This window comes from Desmodus rotundus, chromosome 1, assembly GCF_022682495.2.
Source record: "Desmodus rotundus isolate HL8 chromosome 1, HLdesRot8A.1, whole genome shotgun sequence".
NCBI lineage: Eukaryota > Metazoa > Chordata > Mammalia > Chiroptera > Phyllostomidae > Desmodus > Desmodus rotundus.
This window is the reverse complement of record NC_071387.1, coordinates 114,707,315-114,726,163: the sequence shown is the minus strand read 5'-3', so window position 1 is coordinate 114,726,163 and position 18,849 is coordinate 114,707,315. Positions and strand designations below refer to the sequence as shown.

The 18,849-nt window shown below is 44.7% G+C and overlaps 1 protein-coding gene across 5 annotated transcripts in view; it reads right to left on the bottom strand.

Moving 5' to 3' along the window:
- CALN1 (calneuron 1) overlaps positions 1-18,849 on the bottom strand; it is a 480,999-nt gene that overhangs the window by 212,164 nt on the left and 249,986 nt on the right. For all 5 annotated transcript variants that reach the window (XM_053929788.1, XM_045204595.2, XM_045204596.2 and 2 more), the window contains one exon: positions 9,792-9,935. In XM_053929788.1, the coding sequence (XP_053785763.1) occupies positions 9,792-9,935 (144 nt within the window). The remainder of the gene's footprint in view (positions 1-9,791; positions 9,936-18,849) is intronic.

The following is an 18,849-nucleotide window of genomic DNA, read 5'->3' as shown; positions in this document are numbered from 1 at the left end:
AGTAGCAGAGGGAAATTAAAAATACAGTAAAATATTATAAAGAAAACAATGAAACAAAACTATCAAAATTTGAGATATCACTAAGCTCTTGACTGTGGCAAAGTTCTCATCTTAGTTGCCTTAATTATAGAATAATGAAAAATTAAAATAAATTAATCTACTGAAGTTTCTAGAAATGACATCAAACAAGCAAAACAAAAACAAAAACAAAAATATCCTACAATTAAAACTATGGGAAATGAAGATGAATTGCCACAACAGTATAAGATGACCTCATCACTCACTGGTCCATTTAGGCAGAGTGACAACCTCCAAAGTCAACCGGGGCCAAGATTGCCCATCAGAAAGGAGCAGGCAGGTATAAGACAATAAGGCATAGTGGAGACTATGGCATTTGCCCTGCCTATAAAGGACAGCCACTCAAGTCCATCAAATTATTGCAGTGAAGGAATGCAAGATTTGTATTGACAAATTCTCCAATATTTTTTAAAGATTTTATTGATTTATTTTTAGAGAAAGAGGAAGGAAGGGAGAAAGAGAGAGAGAAATATCAATGTGTGATTGCCTCTCATGTGGCCCAATCCAGGGTCCTGGACCACAACCCAGGCATGTGCCCCTGACTGGGAATTGAACTGGTGACCCTTTGGTTCACAGGCCAGCACTCAATCCACTGAGCCACACCAGCCATGGCCAAGTTCTCCAACATTTTAAGAGGAGAGAGAAATGAAGATTTTTAATATGAGATTCGCTGCTACATAAAATGATTTGTGAGCCAAATAAAACATGGCTATGAGCTGAATTTGGCTGGTAGGCTGCAAATATGCAACTTCCGATTTAGACTACTTACTTCAGCTTGAATCAATTTCAATAACATTTTTCCAGAAAAACTCCATTTCATGTAGATGTTCAAATGTATTCACACAAAACTGTACCAAGTATTCTTTTTTAAAATCTCCCATATTTTTTTCATTTCTAGTTTATTTTAGTATACTCTCTTTAATTCTTGAATATGCTATATTTGTCGATGCACTGCTTTTCCTCCCCAAAGAATCAACTCTTGGATCTGTTCATTAAATCAAAAGGTTTTTGGTTTTTAATTTTTAAGTGTCTAAATGGGTGAGATTCTTATTCAAACTTTTGTTATTTCTTGTTTATTGTATGTAATAAAAATATGCCCCTAATATTTGTCCTTTGAAATTTGATTAAGTTGTCTTCATGGCCTAATAAATATCCATAGATAGTTAATATTCCAGAATCACCTTAAAAAGAAGGGTATTCTCTTCTTTTTTAAATTTTAGGGCAGAAAACTTATGTTACACAGACACACACACATGCTCATATACACATACATTTGATGTCATCAAAGAAAATATTTAAAATCTCCCATTATAATTGTTTTTGCCCATATTCATAGTATTTCCAAAGTTTTTCTTGATGTAAAACTTTGCAATGAATGTGACATTCTAATTCTTTTCTGAAGCTTAAAATCCTTGTCATCATTATTGTTATTCACCAACTATTTCCTTCTGGGCATGGAGTCAGATTCTGCACAGCCATGGGACTTGGTTAGCCAATGAGATGTGAATAGGAGTGGCAAAAACTTCAAGAATCACTACGTGATTCTCTGGGTCTCTTTCCTTTGCTGTAGCTATCATGGAAACACAGACACAGAAGCCACCCTCTGCCAGGACGCCTGAATGAGAGGGACAAAGAGGAAATATCCAGCCAACCTACACTGGACCTACTGCACAAGTGAGAACTTTTATCTTGTGGCATCAGGCTGCTGATACTTGGGGGGAATTATTTATTACTGCAGCTTATCCTTACTGAAAAGGATCCCCCCCAAAGACAATCTGCAAAGGGGAAAAAATGGATAACCAAATCAACGTATGAAAACTGCATTATCTGCCTTATGAGTTAAAATAAGTTCCTACTTTTCTATTTTTATTTTATTTTTTAAATGCTCACCTGAGGACATTTCTTCATTTTCCTTTGTGTGAGAGAGAGAAACATAGATTGGTTGCCTTTTGTACTCACCCCAGCCAGGGATTGAACCCACAACTTGGGTATGTGTCTTGACCCACAATTGAACCCACAACCTTTCAGTCTATGGGACAACGCTCCAACCAACTGAGCCACACTGGCCAGAAAAGTTCCTGCTTTTCACTAATAATATTAGTAATGGGAAGGGTGATTTAAATGGGCATTCTCATGTATTCCTTTTAGTAAACCTAGCCTGAGAAACATCTTTATGTATGAAGGATTTTTATCATCCTTATCATCATTCACATAATATTCTTACTTACAGAAATCCAGCAGGGTCTCTGTTTTCACAATGATGCAGTATGTGGTATCAGGAAGAAACAAACTACCTAAGTGAGATTTTGAGAGTGGTTTGCTTATCTATGATCTTAAATAAAGTGCTAACGTTCTTGCTAATGAAAAATAGGATAAGCATGTCTATGTTACACACTGGCATCATAATTAAATGTCATCTTTAGTTTCTTGGACTAAACTAATTATTGAAAACAAGGCTTTGGAAGACCCATGTAGCTCCCAACTTTGACCTTTATGGTGGAAGTGGTGACTACAAGGACAGTTGGTGGGACGGCTGCTTCTGAATGCTCTTGAAAGGAAAAAGAAGCTTGGGCACTGAAACTTCTAATTCTCAGCTTGGGTCACGGAATACTAGGGTGCTTCTAGGGTGGCCCAAAAATAACCACTTGTTTCTTTACAACTTCAGAGAAGACCCCAAATTTAAGTGTGTGGTCTGTGGAATTATAACTTGAAATCATAGGCTCATTAAGTCTCATGAAATTTAGGGCACTGATTGGAAAGGAGTGGGACCTGAGACTTGGGGTGGGGACCTCTGGGTGGATTTAGAAAACTGAATGCCCAAGTATCCCTGATGTCATCTCTGATGTCTCCCTGAGGTCAGATAAGACCAGCTTGAAGAACTTAGAGACCCTGAATACCCGTAATAAACACAGCTGAGGCAGCTGCCTTGAATTTTCAAAACCCATTCCCACCATGTTTCACTGCCTCTAAACCTGTGACGAGAATCAAATTGGCACATCTCAGGAGCAGTTTCAAATCTGATATGGGAGAACACAGAGGTGCAAAATGCAGCTAACTTATATTAGTGTAAGCCTGGGGGTAAGTCCAGCAATGGGTTCCAGGAAGTTAAAACAAGAAAGACAGAATATATTATCAGTTGGGCATTGTCTTATTAAAATGGGTGCACATCCCAGAAATTCAGTTTTTGTTATGCTGGCATGAGTAGCTGGAAGTGGCTCAAACAGTTGGGTCTATAGGTGAAATCTGGACTCAATGTGGCCAACTGTCAGTAAGAGTAAGATGATAGACCTTTCCTGGCATCATGCAGAGGGAGGAACTGCTTAGGGAGAGAGGAATGTTGGAGAGGATTTGTCACAAACGTCCACCACCAGTGCATACTCCAAGAGGCCTAAAGGACTTTCCCCTCGCTAAAACAACGAGAAATACAAAGACACCATCTTCATTTCACAAACTCTGCTCTAGCGTCAGGCTTGACTCATATAAGTATAACCTGGGGAGTGGCTGGAGTTCTTCGCCCGCCAAAGGTGATAGCAGGAGGCTATTTGGAACAGTAATTGGTAACCAAAACACTCACATGTAGGTTTGAAATTTCTACATAATGTCATGACTCTGGAGTGTCTGTGTGTGAGGTGTCTGTGTGTGTGTCTGTGTGTTCTGTTCAGTCACTGCTTCAATATCCTATTGTCATTCTACTAAGTGACCTATAGCCACTAAAACCACAAATATATAAAAGATATGTGATTAAGATCTTACATTCAGGCCCTGGCTGGTGTGGCTCAGTGGATTGAATGCCAGCCTGAGAACCAAAGGGTCACTTGTTCGATTCCCAGTCAGGGGCGCATGCCTGGGTTGCAGGCCAGGATCCTGGATTGGGGCACACGAGAGGCAACCACACGTTGATGTTTCTCTCCCTCTCTTTCTCCCTCCCTTCCCCTCTCTAAAAACAAATAAAATCTCTAAAAATAAAAAATATAAATATAAAAGGTCAGCAAAATTGACAGCCCTGGCTGGTGTGGCTCAGTGGATTAAGTGCCAGCCTACGAACCATAGGGTTGCCAGCTGGATTCCTAGTCAAGGCACGTGCAGGCCAGGTCCCCAGTGGGGGGGCGCATAAGAGGCAACCACACATTGATGTTTCTCTCCCTCTCTTCGTCTCTCCCTTCCCCTTTCTCTAAAAATAAATAAATAAAATCTTTTTAAAAAAATCTTACATTCACATGGCTCTTACTAAGTCACGTGACCTGAGCAAGTTGTTCGAAATCTGTGTCCTTCATTTTCTCATCTGTAAAGTGAAGATCATAATAGTACCTACTGCTGTTATGAGGACTAAATAAATTAATAACTAAAGTGCTCAGAACAGTGCTTGGCCCATGGTGAAGATTCTGTAATGTATTGGCTAATATCATCGTTACTCAACGTTATCATGGGGGTGTGGAGAGCATTACGTAAGTGTTAGTTATCATCATCATTACCCAGTTAAGACAGTTAGATCAAAGTACAGCAATAATTTACTAACACTGAATGATGTTTTTAATCATCGTGATTTAATATCAATCGTGCTTGTTCACAAATGCAAACTTTTGGAGAGGCATTTCCCTATAACTGACCATCACTGGTACTTTGGCTCTGTGAATTACTTCCAGTTTTTAGAGTTACAAATCTCGTGCATTGAGTTAATGGCAGGAGGCTAGGGAGGGGCTGCACCACACTGGAGAGGCCCTCAAACAAGGCAACACAGTTGTGTCTGCCCCGCCCCCACCCCGTTTCTCACTGTGTGCTCCCATCTCCAACTTTAATGTGCATAGGAGTCACTTGAGACTCTAGTTAAAATGCAGACTCTGAATCAGCATGTCTGGGGTGGGCCTGAGACTCAGCATTTTAAGCAAGCTCCCAGGTGATGCAGACTCTGAAGGTCCCTGGACCACAGTTAGAGGAGCAAGGAAGCTGAGGCCTGTGCATGTGCGAGAAGCAGGGCCACCTGACCCACCACTGACTGTCTGCTGCCTTCATCAAATGCCCAGAGGAAAATGCCTTATCTGCCTTTCAGGCATTATCCTTCTATTCAGACCTTGGCTCACTCATACAAATATTTTCAGGCTTGAAGATTTCTCTTTAGCTGTAGATTTTTCTTTTGACCAAAGGTACCCAGTTATGTCAATGCACACACACACATTGCTGTCCATAATCCGACAAGCTTGCTAAAGAATGCAGGCTCTGTTCCCCACCCTGGAGATGCTGATTCTACTGGCCTGTGTTTCTTTCTTTGTCTGTCTGTCTGTTTGCTTGCTTAACACATTCCCTGGCTGTTTTCTGATATGCATTCAGGTTTGGGACCCTCTGCTTTTGGCTAAAGAGTCCCAGCTGCTTCCAGCTCACACCCAGCAGTCCCATGTCGAATCTGTGATCAAGTGTCTTCCCCTGCTTCAGGAAAGCAGTGTGCATTCTAGCTCACAAATGAGACCCCTGCCAGCTCCAGAGCATCCAAATTAAGATGCTGACATGTCTGAACAGGAAGCAGAAGTGAGCACTACTCAGAATTAAGCATAAGTGTTTCTGTCTTCTAGGACATCCAAAATGAAAACAGAAAGGTCATAACCATATGACTGATGAGCAAAGGACTAAAACTTGCAGGGAATGGGTAGTAGGCGAGGGAAGATGTGGCCATGCAGGCTAGCTCTCCCACGTGACTCTGGCCATCATTTTGTTCTTTGCAGCTCAGTGGTTTGACTTAACATGAACCAAAAGTAAATCTTGCCAACAATTAAACTAAGCCAGTTCACACATGCTAGACACCAGATAAATCCTTTTTTAAACTGAACTAAACTGAATCGAATCCACCATCCAGGCAGTAGTGAACCTCCTAAAACAACCAAACAAAAAACTACACACCTGCTGAGAGATAAGAATTGATTTCAAACCCCCAAATTTGTTGGAATTTCATGAGATTCTACATCTTGGAGAAGCAGAAGGAAAATTAAGGAGGAAGATGGCAAAGTCTGAATTGGTTTCAAAGGGGGAGGGACTTGTGTACTGTGAGAAGACTGCATTAGGAAATGGGAACAGGGCAATGAAGGACCACAGGCCACTACAACATCCCCTGGTTTGATTGTTCCAGGAAATTGTTTGCAAAGCTAGCTGGATCCTCTCCAGCTGACCACAGTGGTGTGATTGTAGAGAGCAGCCGAAAACATCCCTTGGGTTTGAAGATACCAAGTCTGTATTCCCCACAGAATGATGCAGGAGGCTCAGAGGGGCCCAAGAGCTACCGTGGGACGACAGAGTTGAGGGGAGCAGCTAGAGCGGGGAGTGCCCACAGTCACTTTCCAGCAGCCTTTCTCAACACACCTCTATGAAAGGTTTACGCTTTGGAGATACTTTCTGGGTGATTATTTTATCAATCTTTCCAAGGACGATACATAACTCGCACCATGATGGACTGCACAGAAGTTGGTGCCTGACGTGTGAGGAGGGCCTTAGGATGCAGGGCTTAAATGCCTCCAGGAGCCTGATGGAGAGGATTGCAGGTTTCCAGAACCTGGGCTGAAGGAGAGATCCTGGCAAAAAGCATCCAGGAAAGAGTGACTCCTGGTCCCTGAGTGGCTTTAGGGAACAAGTCACCTAGCTGCAGAGGCTGAGGAAAGAGGAATGGGAGAGTTACCACCAGGGAGTGCAGAATTGAGGTCAAGTTCCAAGAATGAACCTTTGCAGTAATGGGCCAAAGAGGAAGCCCTACACATCGGGCAAAACATTTGGTTTTCTGTTTAGTATTTAACTGAGTAGTTCAACCCATGCAAAGCATACACAAATAACCTTCTACACACAGAGTCAGTCCCAGCACTAAAGGCAAATTGGCCATGGGCCGGGAGAGCAATCCCAGACCCTACTGCCTATTGTCTATTCTGTTCTCTAGAAAACCAACTCCACACACAGACTGGAACTGTCTGGCTCCTGCAGGCTCTGTATCCAGGAAACCCTGCTGAGCTCCCTAATCCAGGAAGGTTGCTATTGCATGCACAGCCTGGAAGGCACCCACTCCCAAGAAACCACCTAATGAAAGCCTCATGTGTTGACTCAGGCTGCACAGGCACTCTCAGGCTAATTCTAGCTGGGCCTCATGCCGAAGGTATGACCTCACACTTGGGAAAACCAGGCACCCCAGAAAGAGAAGATGGGTGTGTGGGCCAGACCTGCCCCTAATCGTGGCCAACTGGGATGGGTGGAGACAGAGCCACCTCTCCTGAAGCCCCTGAGGACCAGGGACCAGGGCCTGTGGGCCAGGAGGTACAGCTAAGAAACCTTGGTTCTGACCCAAACATGGTTTTTTGTTTTTTGGTTTTTTTTGCATTATCCCCATAAAAATCACTGTCATTCTACAAGTTTCACACCAAAGAGAAGCTTAAGTTGGTAGGGCCAAATCTCTGTGGAGAATTCCCAGTTACAGAAGCTAGGAAGGAAGGATATAATTAGAACCTTACTTAAAAAAAAAAAAAAAAAGAACAGTTCAAAAGACCCCATTAAGAGAAGGACACTGAAAAACAGTCTATTCATCCACATTTAGAAACTGGCACCCCAGAAATTTCACTTATCAGCATCATTTACAAAACACTTAAAGACCCACATTTCAGCCTCAGACTGGGCAGTCTTCACTTGGCTCTTTATACACATGGGCATTTAATAAATTATGTAGGCAATTCCTTTTGCCTACACAGCTGCACTGTATTAAATCTTTTGTAGGCAACAAAACTTTGAAGAAGCTGCACTCCAAAAGTAAATAAATGTGTTTTTACCTGATGCGGTCACCATGAAATGGCTAATGACTTGGGCTTTTGTTAAAGAAACTAATATAAATTTCTCTGCAAGATTTGCTTAGAAGTTCTGCCTTTGGGCATTGAAGGCAGAGTACTATAAGTTGCAAAAAAAGAAAACCTGGTGAAATTTGAAGTCTCTTAAATTGCATCCCATATGGAGCATTTGCCTGAGTCCTATGGAGCCCCTTGAATAACCATCACATGAGATCCCCTGGGACACCAAGGCATCCAGGAATCAGGGTGGATTTGCAATAATATAAAAATTCCCCAAGAGCTGGGTGACATTGAGTGAAAATACAAAGAACAAGGACGGACTTTGATGAAGACCCTTCAAATCTCCTAGGAGTTACTCTCTGACAATGGCCCCAGCTCTCTTTTCAATAAATGTTAATTCCATCTGCTCTTAGTCCGTTTGACTAAGTGTCACTAGAGCAGTTGTGGGGAGAATTAAAGCACAAGACCTTCTCAGTTCAGTACGCAGAGGTATAGATTAAAATTTGTATTATTTTAAAGAGGAAACTTTTTTCTGGAAATGTATCTCTAAAATAATGATGAGCTCAATAGGAAAGAGCTTTTGCTAGACAATATGTGCTTTGCTCCAGCTTTTCAGAAATACTTCTAAAAGGAAAAGAAAGGTCAAATCAAGTCTGAAAAGACAGGAGGATTCACAACCCATCAAAGCTGGAAGGACAGGGCTGGCTCTGCTCACACAGCCAAACACCCCTGATACAATGTCTCCATCGTGAACTAGTAAACAAATGTCCACAGATGCACCTGGAGGTTGGTGCTGTGGTTCATTCACCATGTGGTCACCCTTGCTGTCCATCTTCCAACCGGTTCCACAAGATAATAGAAGACAGCCTCGCTTAGCCTGCAGACCAAGCAAACATCTCTCTACTGTGGCCTTGTTTCAAAAAGACATCTTCCCCTGCTTTCTTTCACTTGGTCTGTACTTCTGTTCTAGCAAGAGTCCCAACAGCCCACCACTCTGGACCCCTTATGCCTGGAATCAAGCTGCTTTTCAGAGGGGGTGTGAGTGTTTAAAAAGATAAGAAAGCTCTTTTCTGGACCTTCAGCCAAGGCCGATTATAAATATCAGGAGGGTCACAGCCAGTTTGGGATAGGCTCTTAGGGTTTTAAAGTGGGGACAAAACCTTAAAGATTATCCAATGCCGTTGTTTTTCAGAATTTTCAAAATACAGTGATATTCCTTTCCCCGTGAGGTTGTATGTAGAAATTCAGTATGTAAAACAGAGAGAAAGGAAGCTGCTCTATCCATACAGTAAAATATTATTTGGCCATAAAGAGAGCTGAAGTGCTGACGTGTGCTGCCACATCAATGAACCTTGCAAACGTTCTGTGAAATGAAGGAAGCCAGTCACAAAGGACCATGTGTTGCCTCATTCCCTGTGTATGAAATGTCCAGAGGAGGCAAGTCAATGCAGATAGAAAGCAGCTCAGCGGTTGCCTAAGCTGAGGGGGAGGAGGAGAGGTTGGGAGGTGATGGCCAAGAGGTGCAGGGCTTCTTTGTGGAGTGGTGAAATGTTATAAAATTGACTATGCCATTAGTTGCACAAATCTGTGAATTGCACAAGTTAAATGGGTGAATTTTATGGTGTATGAATTCCATCTCAATAAAGCTGTTAAAAAAAAAAACCCAAAACCTGCTCTCACTGCTCTGCCAAGCATGCCTCATTCACCTTGCTCCCTCTCGGGGCCCCAGAACCACCTCTCTAGGTCCCTAGAGCTGTGTGGAATGATCTAGTCCAAGTGTCTACTCCTCAAATGTTAACCAAGACATGAACCCAAGTTTTTTGACTCCAACTGCAGGGCCCTTTTAAATCAAAAGTTTCACGGAGGAGTCAAGGCCCATCTGAGGAGAAAGGCTGCTGGCCAGGGTCTCACCATCCATGTCCAGGCGCTGCATGATGATGGCCAGCTCCACTTCACTCGGCATGTACCCCAGAGAGCGCATGGCCATTCCCAGCTCCTGCTTGGAGATGAAGCCATTTCCGTCTCGGTCCAGAACCCGAAAGGCCTCTCGGATTTCTACAAGGAGAAGGCAAAGAACGTTCAATGGTCACGTGGCTTAGTTTACTGCACTGAAAATATTGGTGATTGTCTACTGAAAACTCCTAACTGCTTTAAAAATAGTGATACGTCAAAACCCCTTAATTCAGTAAAAGTGTGTCCAAAAGAGGGAAAAAAGAAAATGAAAGAAAAAAAGTGGGGAGGAGAGAAAGGGGGAGGAGAAAAAAAGGGAAGGGAGGAGACAGGGGAAAAAAAGGAGAAGGGCTTTGGCAGGAGGAGGTAACTGGCCCTGAGCATCCTAAACCCTGTAGTAGGTCCCAGCAGAGAACCATGTCAACCACGGGCACTTCCTAAGCAAGGATGAAGATGAGGTTTCATCTGTGAGAAGCAAAGCTACCTCATAACTTTGGCCATTAGGAGGAAAGGAGAATAAGATTCCTATATAGACGTATATTTCAGCACCACTGACACAGGAGCTGTGCAGAAAGCTTTTTCAACATCATAGCAGGATAGGAGATAAGTATCCTAATGTTTTTATTTCATTCCTCTAATTTACAGTTATTTCAGGCTACAAACAACTTCAGATAAATAAGGGTGTAGTAAAAGCCCCAAATATGTTTTTAATCACATTCTCTGAGGCTGGCAGAGAATTGGACCCTGCTATCAGTAAGGCCATTTCACCGGGCAGGTGGTCTCCTATCTTCTTACCCCAACAGGACTTTCTCTGCTTCACCCAGAGTCCCTCCCTGCAGAGCTCCCGTGGTGTTAGTTCTGGGTTGGCTGAGTATTTCCTGACATGTCACAGCCCTGCGAGGCATGACCTAGTGAATTCGAGATCACAGTCTGAGGATGAGAGGTTCATCCATTCGTATCTGAGCGCCAGACTTGACCAGCCTTGATTTTTCACCCATCAACCCGATGCAAGGCCAAGTATGGCAGCTGCCAACATTCATCATGACATTCAACACATATTGGGTGTCTGTACCTGATGAGCACTGTAGTTAGTACCACGGAGAAATAACCACCACTTGCTGGCATCATGGTTCCCCTTCAGAGCCCTACACGGCAGTCAGGAAGGTGAGATCCACACAGAGACTTGCAGGAACCCTTAAAACTGAGGCAAGACACTTGGCCCTAACCCATTTAGTTACTACTTTTCTAAATATCTGACTTGCTTCTGGCAAATAGCTGAAACCACACCCTTTCCCAAACAGGCTTTTCCCTTTCCTATGTATGTCAATTTTCCATGGCCGCTGTAACAAACCACCACAAACTTGGTTGCTTCAAACAACAGAGATTTATTCTCTCACAGTCTGGTGGCCGAAAGTCTGAAATCATTATCACTGGACCAAAGTCAAGGTGTGGACAGGGACATTGGGGGCTCCAGGGGACACTTGTTCTTGCCTCCTTCCAGCTTCCAGTGGCTGCCGGCATCCCTTCCTTGTGACCACATCACTCCATTCTCTGCCTCTGTGGTCACACTGCCTTCTCCCCTCTGTCTGTGATCTCCCTCTGCCCTCCTCTTATCAGGACTCTTGTGTTTGCATTTAGGGACCACCCAGGCAATCCAGGATAATCTCCCCATCTCAAGATGCTTAAATTAATTACTTCTGCGAAAGCTGCTTTTCCAAGGTAATATTTACAGGTTCCAGAGATGAGCACCTGATACTTTGGGGGGTTGTTTTTCAGACTACTGCACTATCTCATCCAGTTCTTTTACCTGCCACATCCTGCCTTCCTCTTTACCTGCCCAAATCAAATTAGCCCTTTAGGCCAAGCCAGGGGCCATGCAACCCACAAAAATGTCTTTGCTCACCGTAGCCAAAGTCATCTCCTTTTCTGCCAACCATTCAGAAGGGCACTCATTCCTTTCACATGACATGTAGTACGACCCATCTAGAAATCAGATGACTGGTGTAGAAACCAGCGCTTCTCCTCTGAGCTGTAAGCTCCTCGTACACTTCATTCATCTTTGTATGTTCCCACCCACACTCAGAAGGAGGCGCTAGACAGACAGCTGTTGAATGGGTGGTGGGTCTGAATAAATAAGGATCATATGTTGGTAGCAAATTCATCATCGATACTAATTCAGCATGCCGAATGCTTACTTTGAATAATTGTGGGCTCCAGCACAGACAAGACCAGCCAGTGAGCCAGGACCCTCGGCTCCTGGCCAGGCGTATTAGCTAATTAAGTCTGCAGCCAGACCCTGAGGCCTCAGTTTGTTCATGTGTAAAATGAGCTGGTTAGCCGCGAGGATCCCGAAGGACTTTCCAGCCCTCCTTTCTGTAGATCTGTGGACATCATTAAACTGTTTAAGAGAAGAACAGGAAGCCTGTGTTCTCTTTCATACTCTGTTAATCTGCTGTTCAAATGCCCCTCTTTTTTCCATTGACGATATAGAAAAAAAAATTTAGTCAAGTCCAAATACTGAATCAAGGGGTTTGTCTGCACGTTCAGGCTTTTCATCAACAAAACATGCCTAAGATAACCTAAAGCAGCCATGTTTTCCTACCAAGTCCCTGATAGCCTGAAAAGAGCTTAAAGCTGCTGCTCAGCTTGAGGTGGTGGCTCACAGCACTCAAGGACACTGGGACAGAGACCACAGCCACACCTGGGCCCAGATCCCAGACACCGAGGCCAGGAGGTGCAGAGACTGGGTGTCCCGAGGTGGGGGGGTCGGCACACAAGGAAGCCAGACCAGCTCTGCCCTGCAAGTCTTCTCCCCCAGGCTCAATTTCCCCATCTGAAAAATAGGTTGGGGTAGGTCTCCTTCCAGCCTTTATAGCAAGGTTTACATGGGGCTGGCACAAACTATACAACAGTAGAAAATGTCAGATGACAGCAGGAACTCCATCTGGGGTCACAAGAAGAGGCCAGGACTACAGGTGGGCCAGCTGGAGGATCAGCTGCAGGCAGAGCCCTGGCCCATGGTCTCTCCAGACCACTCCTTTCCCAAGGCACCATTTCTACTTCATCCCTCCGACTCTAGCCTGCACTCTCCAGGCTGTTGCTCTCACTCTGAAAGGGTGATAGGACCCAGCCTCATGCCTGTGTTCCCCCTGTATGCCCTAGATTTTACCCACGAATGAGCCTGTAACCTTACCTGGGACATCCCGTAGAGGCCCCAGCGGGGCTGTTCGAGAGCTTAGCCTGGAAACAAAGGCCTTATCATGTGGGTCTGCTGATTGCCACCCAGCTGCCTGGGCTACTCCCAGAGTTGCCTCATGCTGGGGATACTGGATTTGGTAAGGGAGAACAAAGACAGCAGCCACCCCAGCATTGTCCTACTGTGAAAGAGCATGCTCCTTTGAACCCTCGAACCCTGGTGGCTTGTCCCATCTGCAGTATGTAACCAGGGAGGCCCTGCCCCAGTCCAGGACAGGACAGGACAGGACAGGACAGGCGGGCACACAGCAGCTCAGAGTTTTGTTTTCTGTGGCCCCCAGGTAAGTGGGACAAAGCTGTCCTTCTCTGTTTGCATGGAATATCTGCTCCTGGCTCCCTGAATAAAGCTCACTAACATCATCATTTCTTTCAAAATATCAGAGTCAAAAAACCCCAGAAGTACAAAACTAGAAATCCATAATGGGAGCCTCTGGGGAGTTAGGCTAGGGAAAGCCCAGGCAAATGAGAAGCTTATTAGCAGGAAATGGGTCTTGCAGTCTGAGACATGTGATGTGTGCCTCATTTTATATTTAACAGCCAACAGGGTGTGAGAAATACGCCCATAAAACCAGGGGAGACACAGGAGCAGGCCAGGTCCCACTGCCTCCGGCTACAGGCGGCCTGCTCGCAGCACAAAGGGACTGGCCACTTTCCACATCCTTGGGAAGTAGGAACCACAAATCAAGTTTTCGGGAACAACCCAGTAATGGTGTGTGCTTTTTATTGGAATATATCCCCTCTTCGGGCTAACGTCCCTCGTGGTTCAGAGTTACATAACCCTGCCGTGCTTTCGGTCTTTAATTCAATCTCAGTCTCACACACACGTGCAGAGCAGGCACCAGCGTGGCAGGTCCGCCATCCCCAAGGTGGCTCAGCAGGCCCGAGAGGGGCATCTGTAGTGGTAATCAGGGCCTGCCCACCAGTCACTGTGTGAAAGGAAACATGATAAGACACATCCTCTGAAAAAGCAATCCACTCTCTGCATATGGAACTCCTCAGAACCACAGGGATCCAGGCTTCTCCTCCATGGAGTGATGCCGATGTTCTGAAGCCGAGCAAGGCTCATGCTAGACATGGTCCTGCTCTACAGCCTGAGAGATTTACTTCTCCTTAAGCCAACAAGTCTATTTTCTTAAACATATCCACAGCCACCAGAGGCACCACCTGCATCCTGACCCAGTGCCCTCTGAGAACCAAGCCTCAGTTCTGTAATGCCCCCTAGGGACATAGCCAATTCCAGCAATAACAACACAAGGGCACACCGACCATATGGAACAGACTCATCAATCAGGCCGCCTAAACACAGTGTGCACCAGATGAAATCCTGACTCCAGCCAGAGTCAATATTCATTGGCTAATGTCTGGCTTTGAAGACTCAGCTGAACTTCACAGTGCTAAAGATTAGGAACAAAGAACACAGTTTTCTCATCTCAGTCCCCATCATATGTGAAATCTGTTTATCCTCCACAGAAATGTCTCTTTAGGAAGACTGTGGGCTTTAACCACAAAAAGAGATGGTTCTATTAATGAACTAGATGAATTCTGTTGACACACATTGTTGAGAAATTGCAAAACTGGAGATACATGCAGTTCAGCAAGCCTAGGCAGAATTGATTATTAAATAACAACATAAATATACCAGAAAATATAAGGCACAAACTTGGAGGTCATTTTTCAGAAGAAATAGTAAGACAGGGACTAAGCCAATGACAAGAGAGATTTAGGAGGGTTTCCACCTTCTCTAGAGAAGACAAGAAATGAATATTTAGAGTTGATTAATCAATGAAATGCTGCTGATTATTTGTTATATGCCAGAATAGGTAGGTAGCAAAAGAAACTTTCCAGGCTGTAGGAAGATTATATTCTCGTTGGAAAGACAGAGAGGTGACCAAATATTCATAACACAGAATGACAAGCTTAGTAATACAAGTCTGCACAGAATCCCATGGAAGTCCCTCTGGGAGATGAAAGACATGACAGAGAGACAGCTCTGTGAAAGGGTCACCCTTGCATGTTTTGAATCTTATGGCCATGGAGAGGCGGAAAGGAGGCAGAGTAGAGAGAACGGTCAAGATGGGAATGTCTAACACACTGGCTGCACGGTGTGTGTGGAAACACGGAGACATGAGGGTGGAGAAGTGCACTAGGGCAGAATTGCAAAGGGCCTTCGGAGGCTTCTGAGCTTAACCTTGCAGTCCAGGGGTTGGCAATTTGTAAATAAAGTTTTATTGGAACACAACCACATTGACATAGTGTCTGTCTATTGTCTATTGTCTACTCCTTTTGTACTAAACAAATAACTTTGAGAAATTATGGCAGAGATGGTTTGGTCCTCAAAGCTTAAAATATTTACACTCTGGCCTTGCGAAAGTTTATGAACCCCACTGTAGGCCACAGGAAACTCTCACTCATTGGGTTTAAGTTTTTTAAAAAAGAAAAAGGATCAGATTAATTTTTTTTTTAAATTGAGGACTCTGGCATCAGGGTGGCTAAGTCCAGAATGATAAGAAAGGAGAGCAGGGCCCTCACCTGGAGGCTCTCAGGGAGCCAAGGGGGAAATGAGGAGGCTGGAGCTAAGCAACAGGGTGCTGGTGGGAAGGTCCAGGAGACTTTGCTGGGAGAGTGGTCAGTGCTCGGGGAAGGGTTAGGGGAGGGGTTGCAAATGTATAGGGTCTGGCAGAGGGAGGATTTGAGGGTGATGCTGGGGGTTCCAGTTAGCCTGATGGGGTAAGGACATTAACTGAGAGAGAATTCAGGAAGAGGTACAAGTTTCCAGGGAGCGGGGAGGTGGCCTTTTGGTCACACAGTGTACAGGGAGCGTGGGCCCTGAGAGATACCCAGGCGGTCGGTGTGGTGAGCCTGTGGATACATGCAGCTAGCACTTGGAGAAAATGGGAATAGAATGGACATAATTACATATAAAGCACTGGTCCAGTCCCAGTGCGAGTTTTAATGTGAATGAGTTCCAATTTAATTACCATCAATCAGTCTACAAAAACAACTAATTGGTTCCAGTAATTATGAAACACAGAGGTGAGAGCTCAGGCCACAGAGGGTACAGGGCGCTAAGGAGGAGGCATGTGCTGGGAGGAGGGGGACGCAACAGGACCTCACAAGTGGCCCAGAGTTTAGTCATGTGGACCGGGGACAGGCCATGTGGGTGGGGGCGGGGTGGCAGCAGCAGCATACAATTCACATTTTCACCCTGGCTTTTTTTTTCTTACTACATTTTTAAAGGGTTAGAGAATCCTTGTTCCCAGGTCATTTGCTGTTTTAGGTATGAATGAATCCATTTCAACACATTTATTGAGCTTCCTCCAGGCTCAGATCTGATGAATGCTACGGCAGACACCAAAGAGCTACATTAGAGGGGGTCCTAAACCAGGGTGGGGGGCACTTCCCGTATATATCTATTTGTTTAAATCGACTCGTTTCACAAAGAATTTTAGGAGGTTCAAATACATTAAAATTTACCTAAGAGAAAAAGCTGAATGCACAGGAATGAGAGAAGATGAAATACGAAACACTGGAAAAATATACAGGGAGAAAGTGAGACATAGACAACCTAGAAGGAGGCTGAGAACTGGAGTCCACGCAACAGACAGGCCTTCCAGCAGGGGGGCCTGTGGGCAGGGGGAGGAAGGGGCTGCGGTCACAGGCTCTGGGCCCTCGGTTGGAAGTGAGGGCCCAGTCGGGAGATGCCTGCAGGAGGACAAGGCTAGCAATACTGACCATCCCTCCCTGAGGGCATAACTGTATCAGTGACTGAGGTTTCAAATCCAGGCTTGAGCAGGGCTCCAGTAAACTCCAAACCCCAGACTCAGTGGAAGTCACTGTTCACCTGCGAGCCAGCCAGAGGCAGTGTTGGAACATAGCTCAAGGGCCCAGTGATGGAGGCTGGAGGGCCAGGGACTCACAGTGCTCACACTGTGTATCTCAGGTGTCCCCATGCTTCCGACTTTTTTCATTACCTCATGGCCCAAATGACAATTGGAATTCAAAAGTAAAGCCAGCCCTTTCCCTAGCTGGCATTCAGAAAGAAAAAGCATTTCAATAACTTATTAGGTGGTGAAATTATACAGATAAAGACTAAGTTTCCCAACTCATGAAAAATAATCATTTCTTTCCTAAAATAGGGTGGCTAGAGGCAGTCTGAAAGCTAGGGGCATATACCTCGACAGATCAGACTGAATTGATTATAGCAAGCCAGGTCAGTCAAAGCTAATGGAAAAATTCCCAACAGTAAAAGAACAGGCCAGGGGCACCCTGTGATGGACTGCAAGCTCCAGGCAGGACTTAAAGGAAAACCACTCATCAAGTTGGAATATGTATGAGACTGAGAATGGCTGTAGGGTCCCTGTACAAAAAGTCACGGTGATGAGTGAAGAGATGGGGGGGACACCTACAAGGGGCAGTTCTCTTTGTCTTGAGCGGTTCTGGTCCTGACATCTGAGGTGGGGACAGCCCCCTCAAAAGACTAGAACTAGACCTGCACAGGAATGCTACATTTTTTTCAGGTTTCACATTCATTTATGCTTCTTCTAATAATTGCCCCCAAAATCTATAAAAAAGAAAATAAAAATCTAGACTTCACAGGTCAGCAATAACCATTGTTAACATATTAATGTATTTTATTCCAATTTTTTTACGTATATTCTTAAATTAGGGCCATGCATTCTCCGTAGCTTTATATCATCTTTTTTCCTTAATACACTATCATTGTAATTTTCTATGTTGTTTAACTGGACCTTAACACATCACAGTGTTCCATAATATGGCTACAGCCAGACTGATTTCAGCAAACTCCTAGCGTGGGACATTTAGATCATTTCCAGTTTCAAATAATGCTGCAATGGGAACCTTTGTCCATAAATCTTCATGTATTTTGATGATCATCTCCTTAAGATGATATCCTAGGAATGAACTACTGGGTTGGGAACTTTTTTAATATTGAATTTATGGGGATGACATTGCTTCACCAAACTATGCGGGTTTCCAGGGTACGACTCAACAAAACATCGCCTGCACACAGCATCGTGTGCCCATCGCCCCAAACAAAGTCTCTTCCAACCCCATTTCCTCCCCTTTGCCCACCTCCACCCACCCCGCCCCCCTTCCCTCTGACCATCGTCACACTAGTGCATACACGTTTTCTGGCCAATCCCTTCAACCTCTGTCACCCGGTTATCCCCCTCCTCCCCTCTGCCAGCTGTCAGTCTGCTCCGCATACCCATGCCTCTGTTTCCATTCGAAGCTCTTAAGGCCTATTGCCAAGTTGCCCTCTGTGATGTTCCTACTCTGAACACTTCTGACACCAAATGTGTAAGGTTTTTCCCACACACATACTAATTTTCCAACTCTCTGGGTACCAACTGGGTGTTCAGTAACTTAATCCAGTTCTGATGCTAACTACTCAGAGTTAGTGTAGACCCACCAGGTCACTTGTATTTCTGACAGACCAGATGTAAAGTCAGGGTTCCCACAACCCCTCCTCAGATTTGATGATTTGCTAAAAGAGCTCACAAAACTCAGGAAAGTTCTTTACTTACATGCACTGGTTTATTTGAAGGATATACTCGGGAACAACCAAATGGAAGAAATACACAGGGCTGGGTATGCAGGGGTGGGGAGTGCAGGAAGCTTCCACCATACCCTTTCTGGGTGCCCCATACTTCCAGCACCTCAATGTGCTCACCAGCCAAGAAGCTCTCCAACCCCCATCTGTTGTGAGGGGTTTTATGCAGGTTCCATTACTTAATCATTG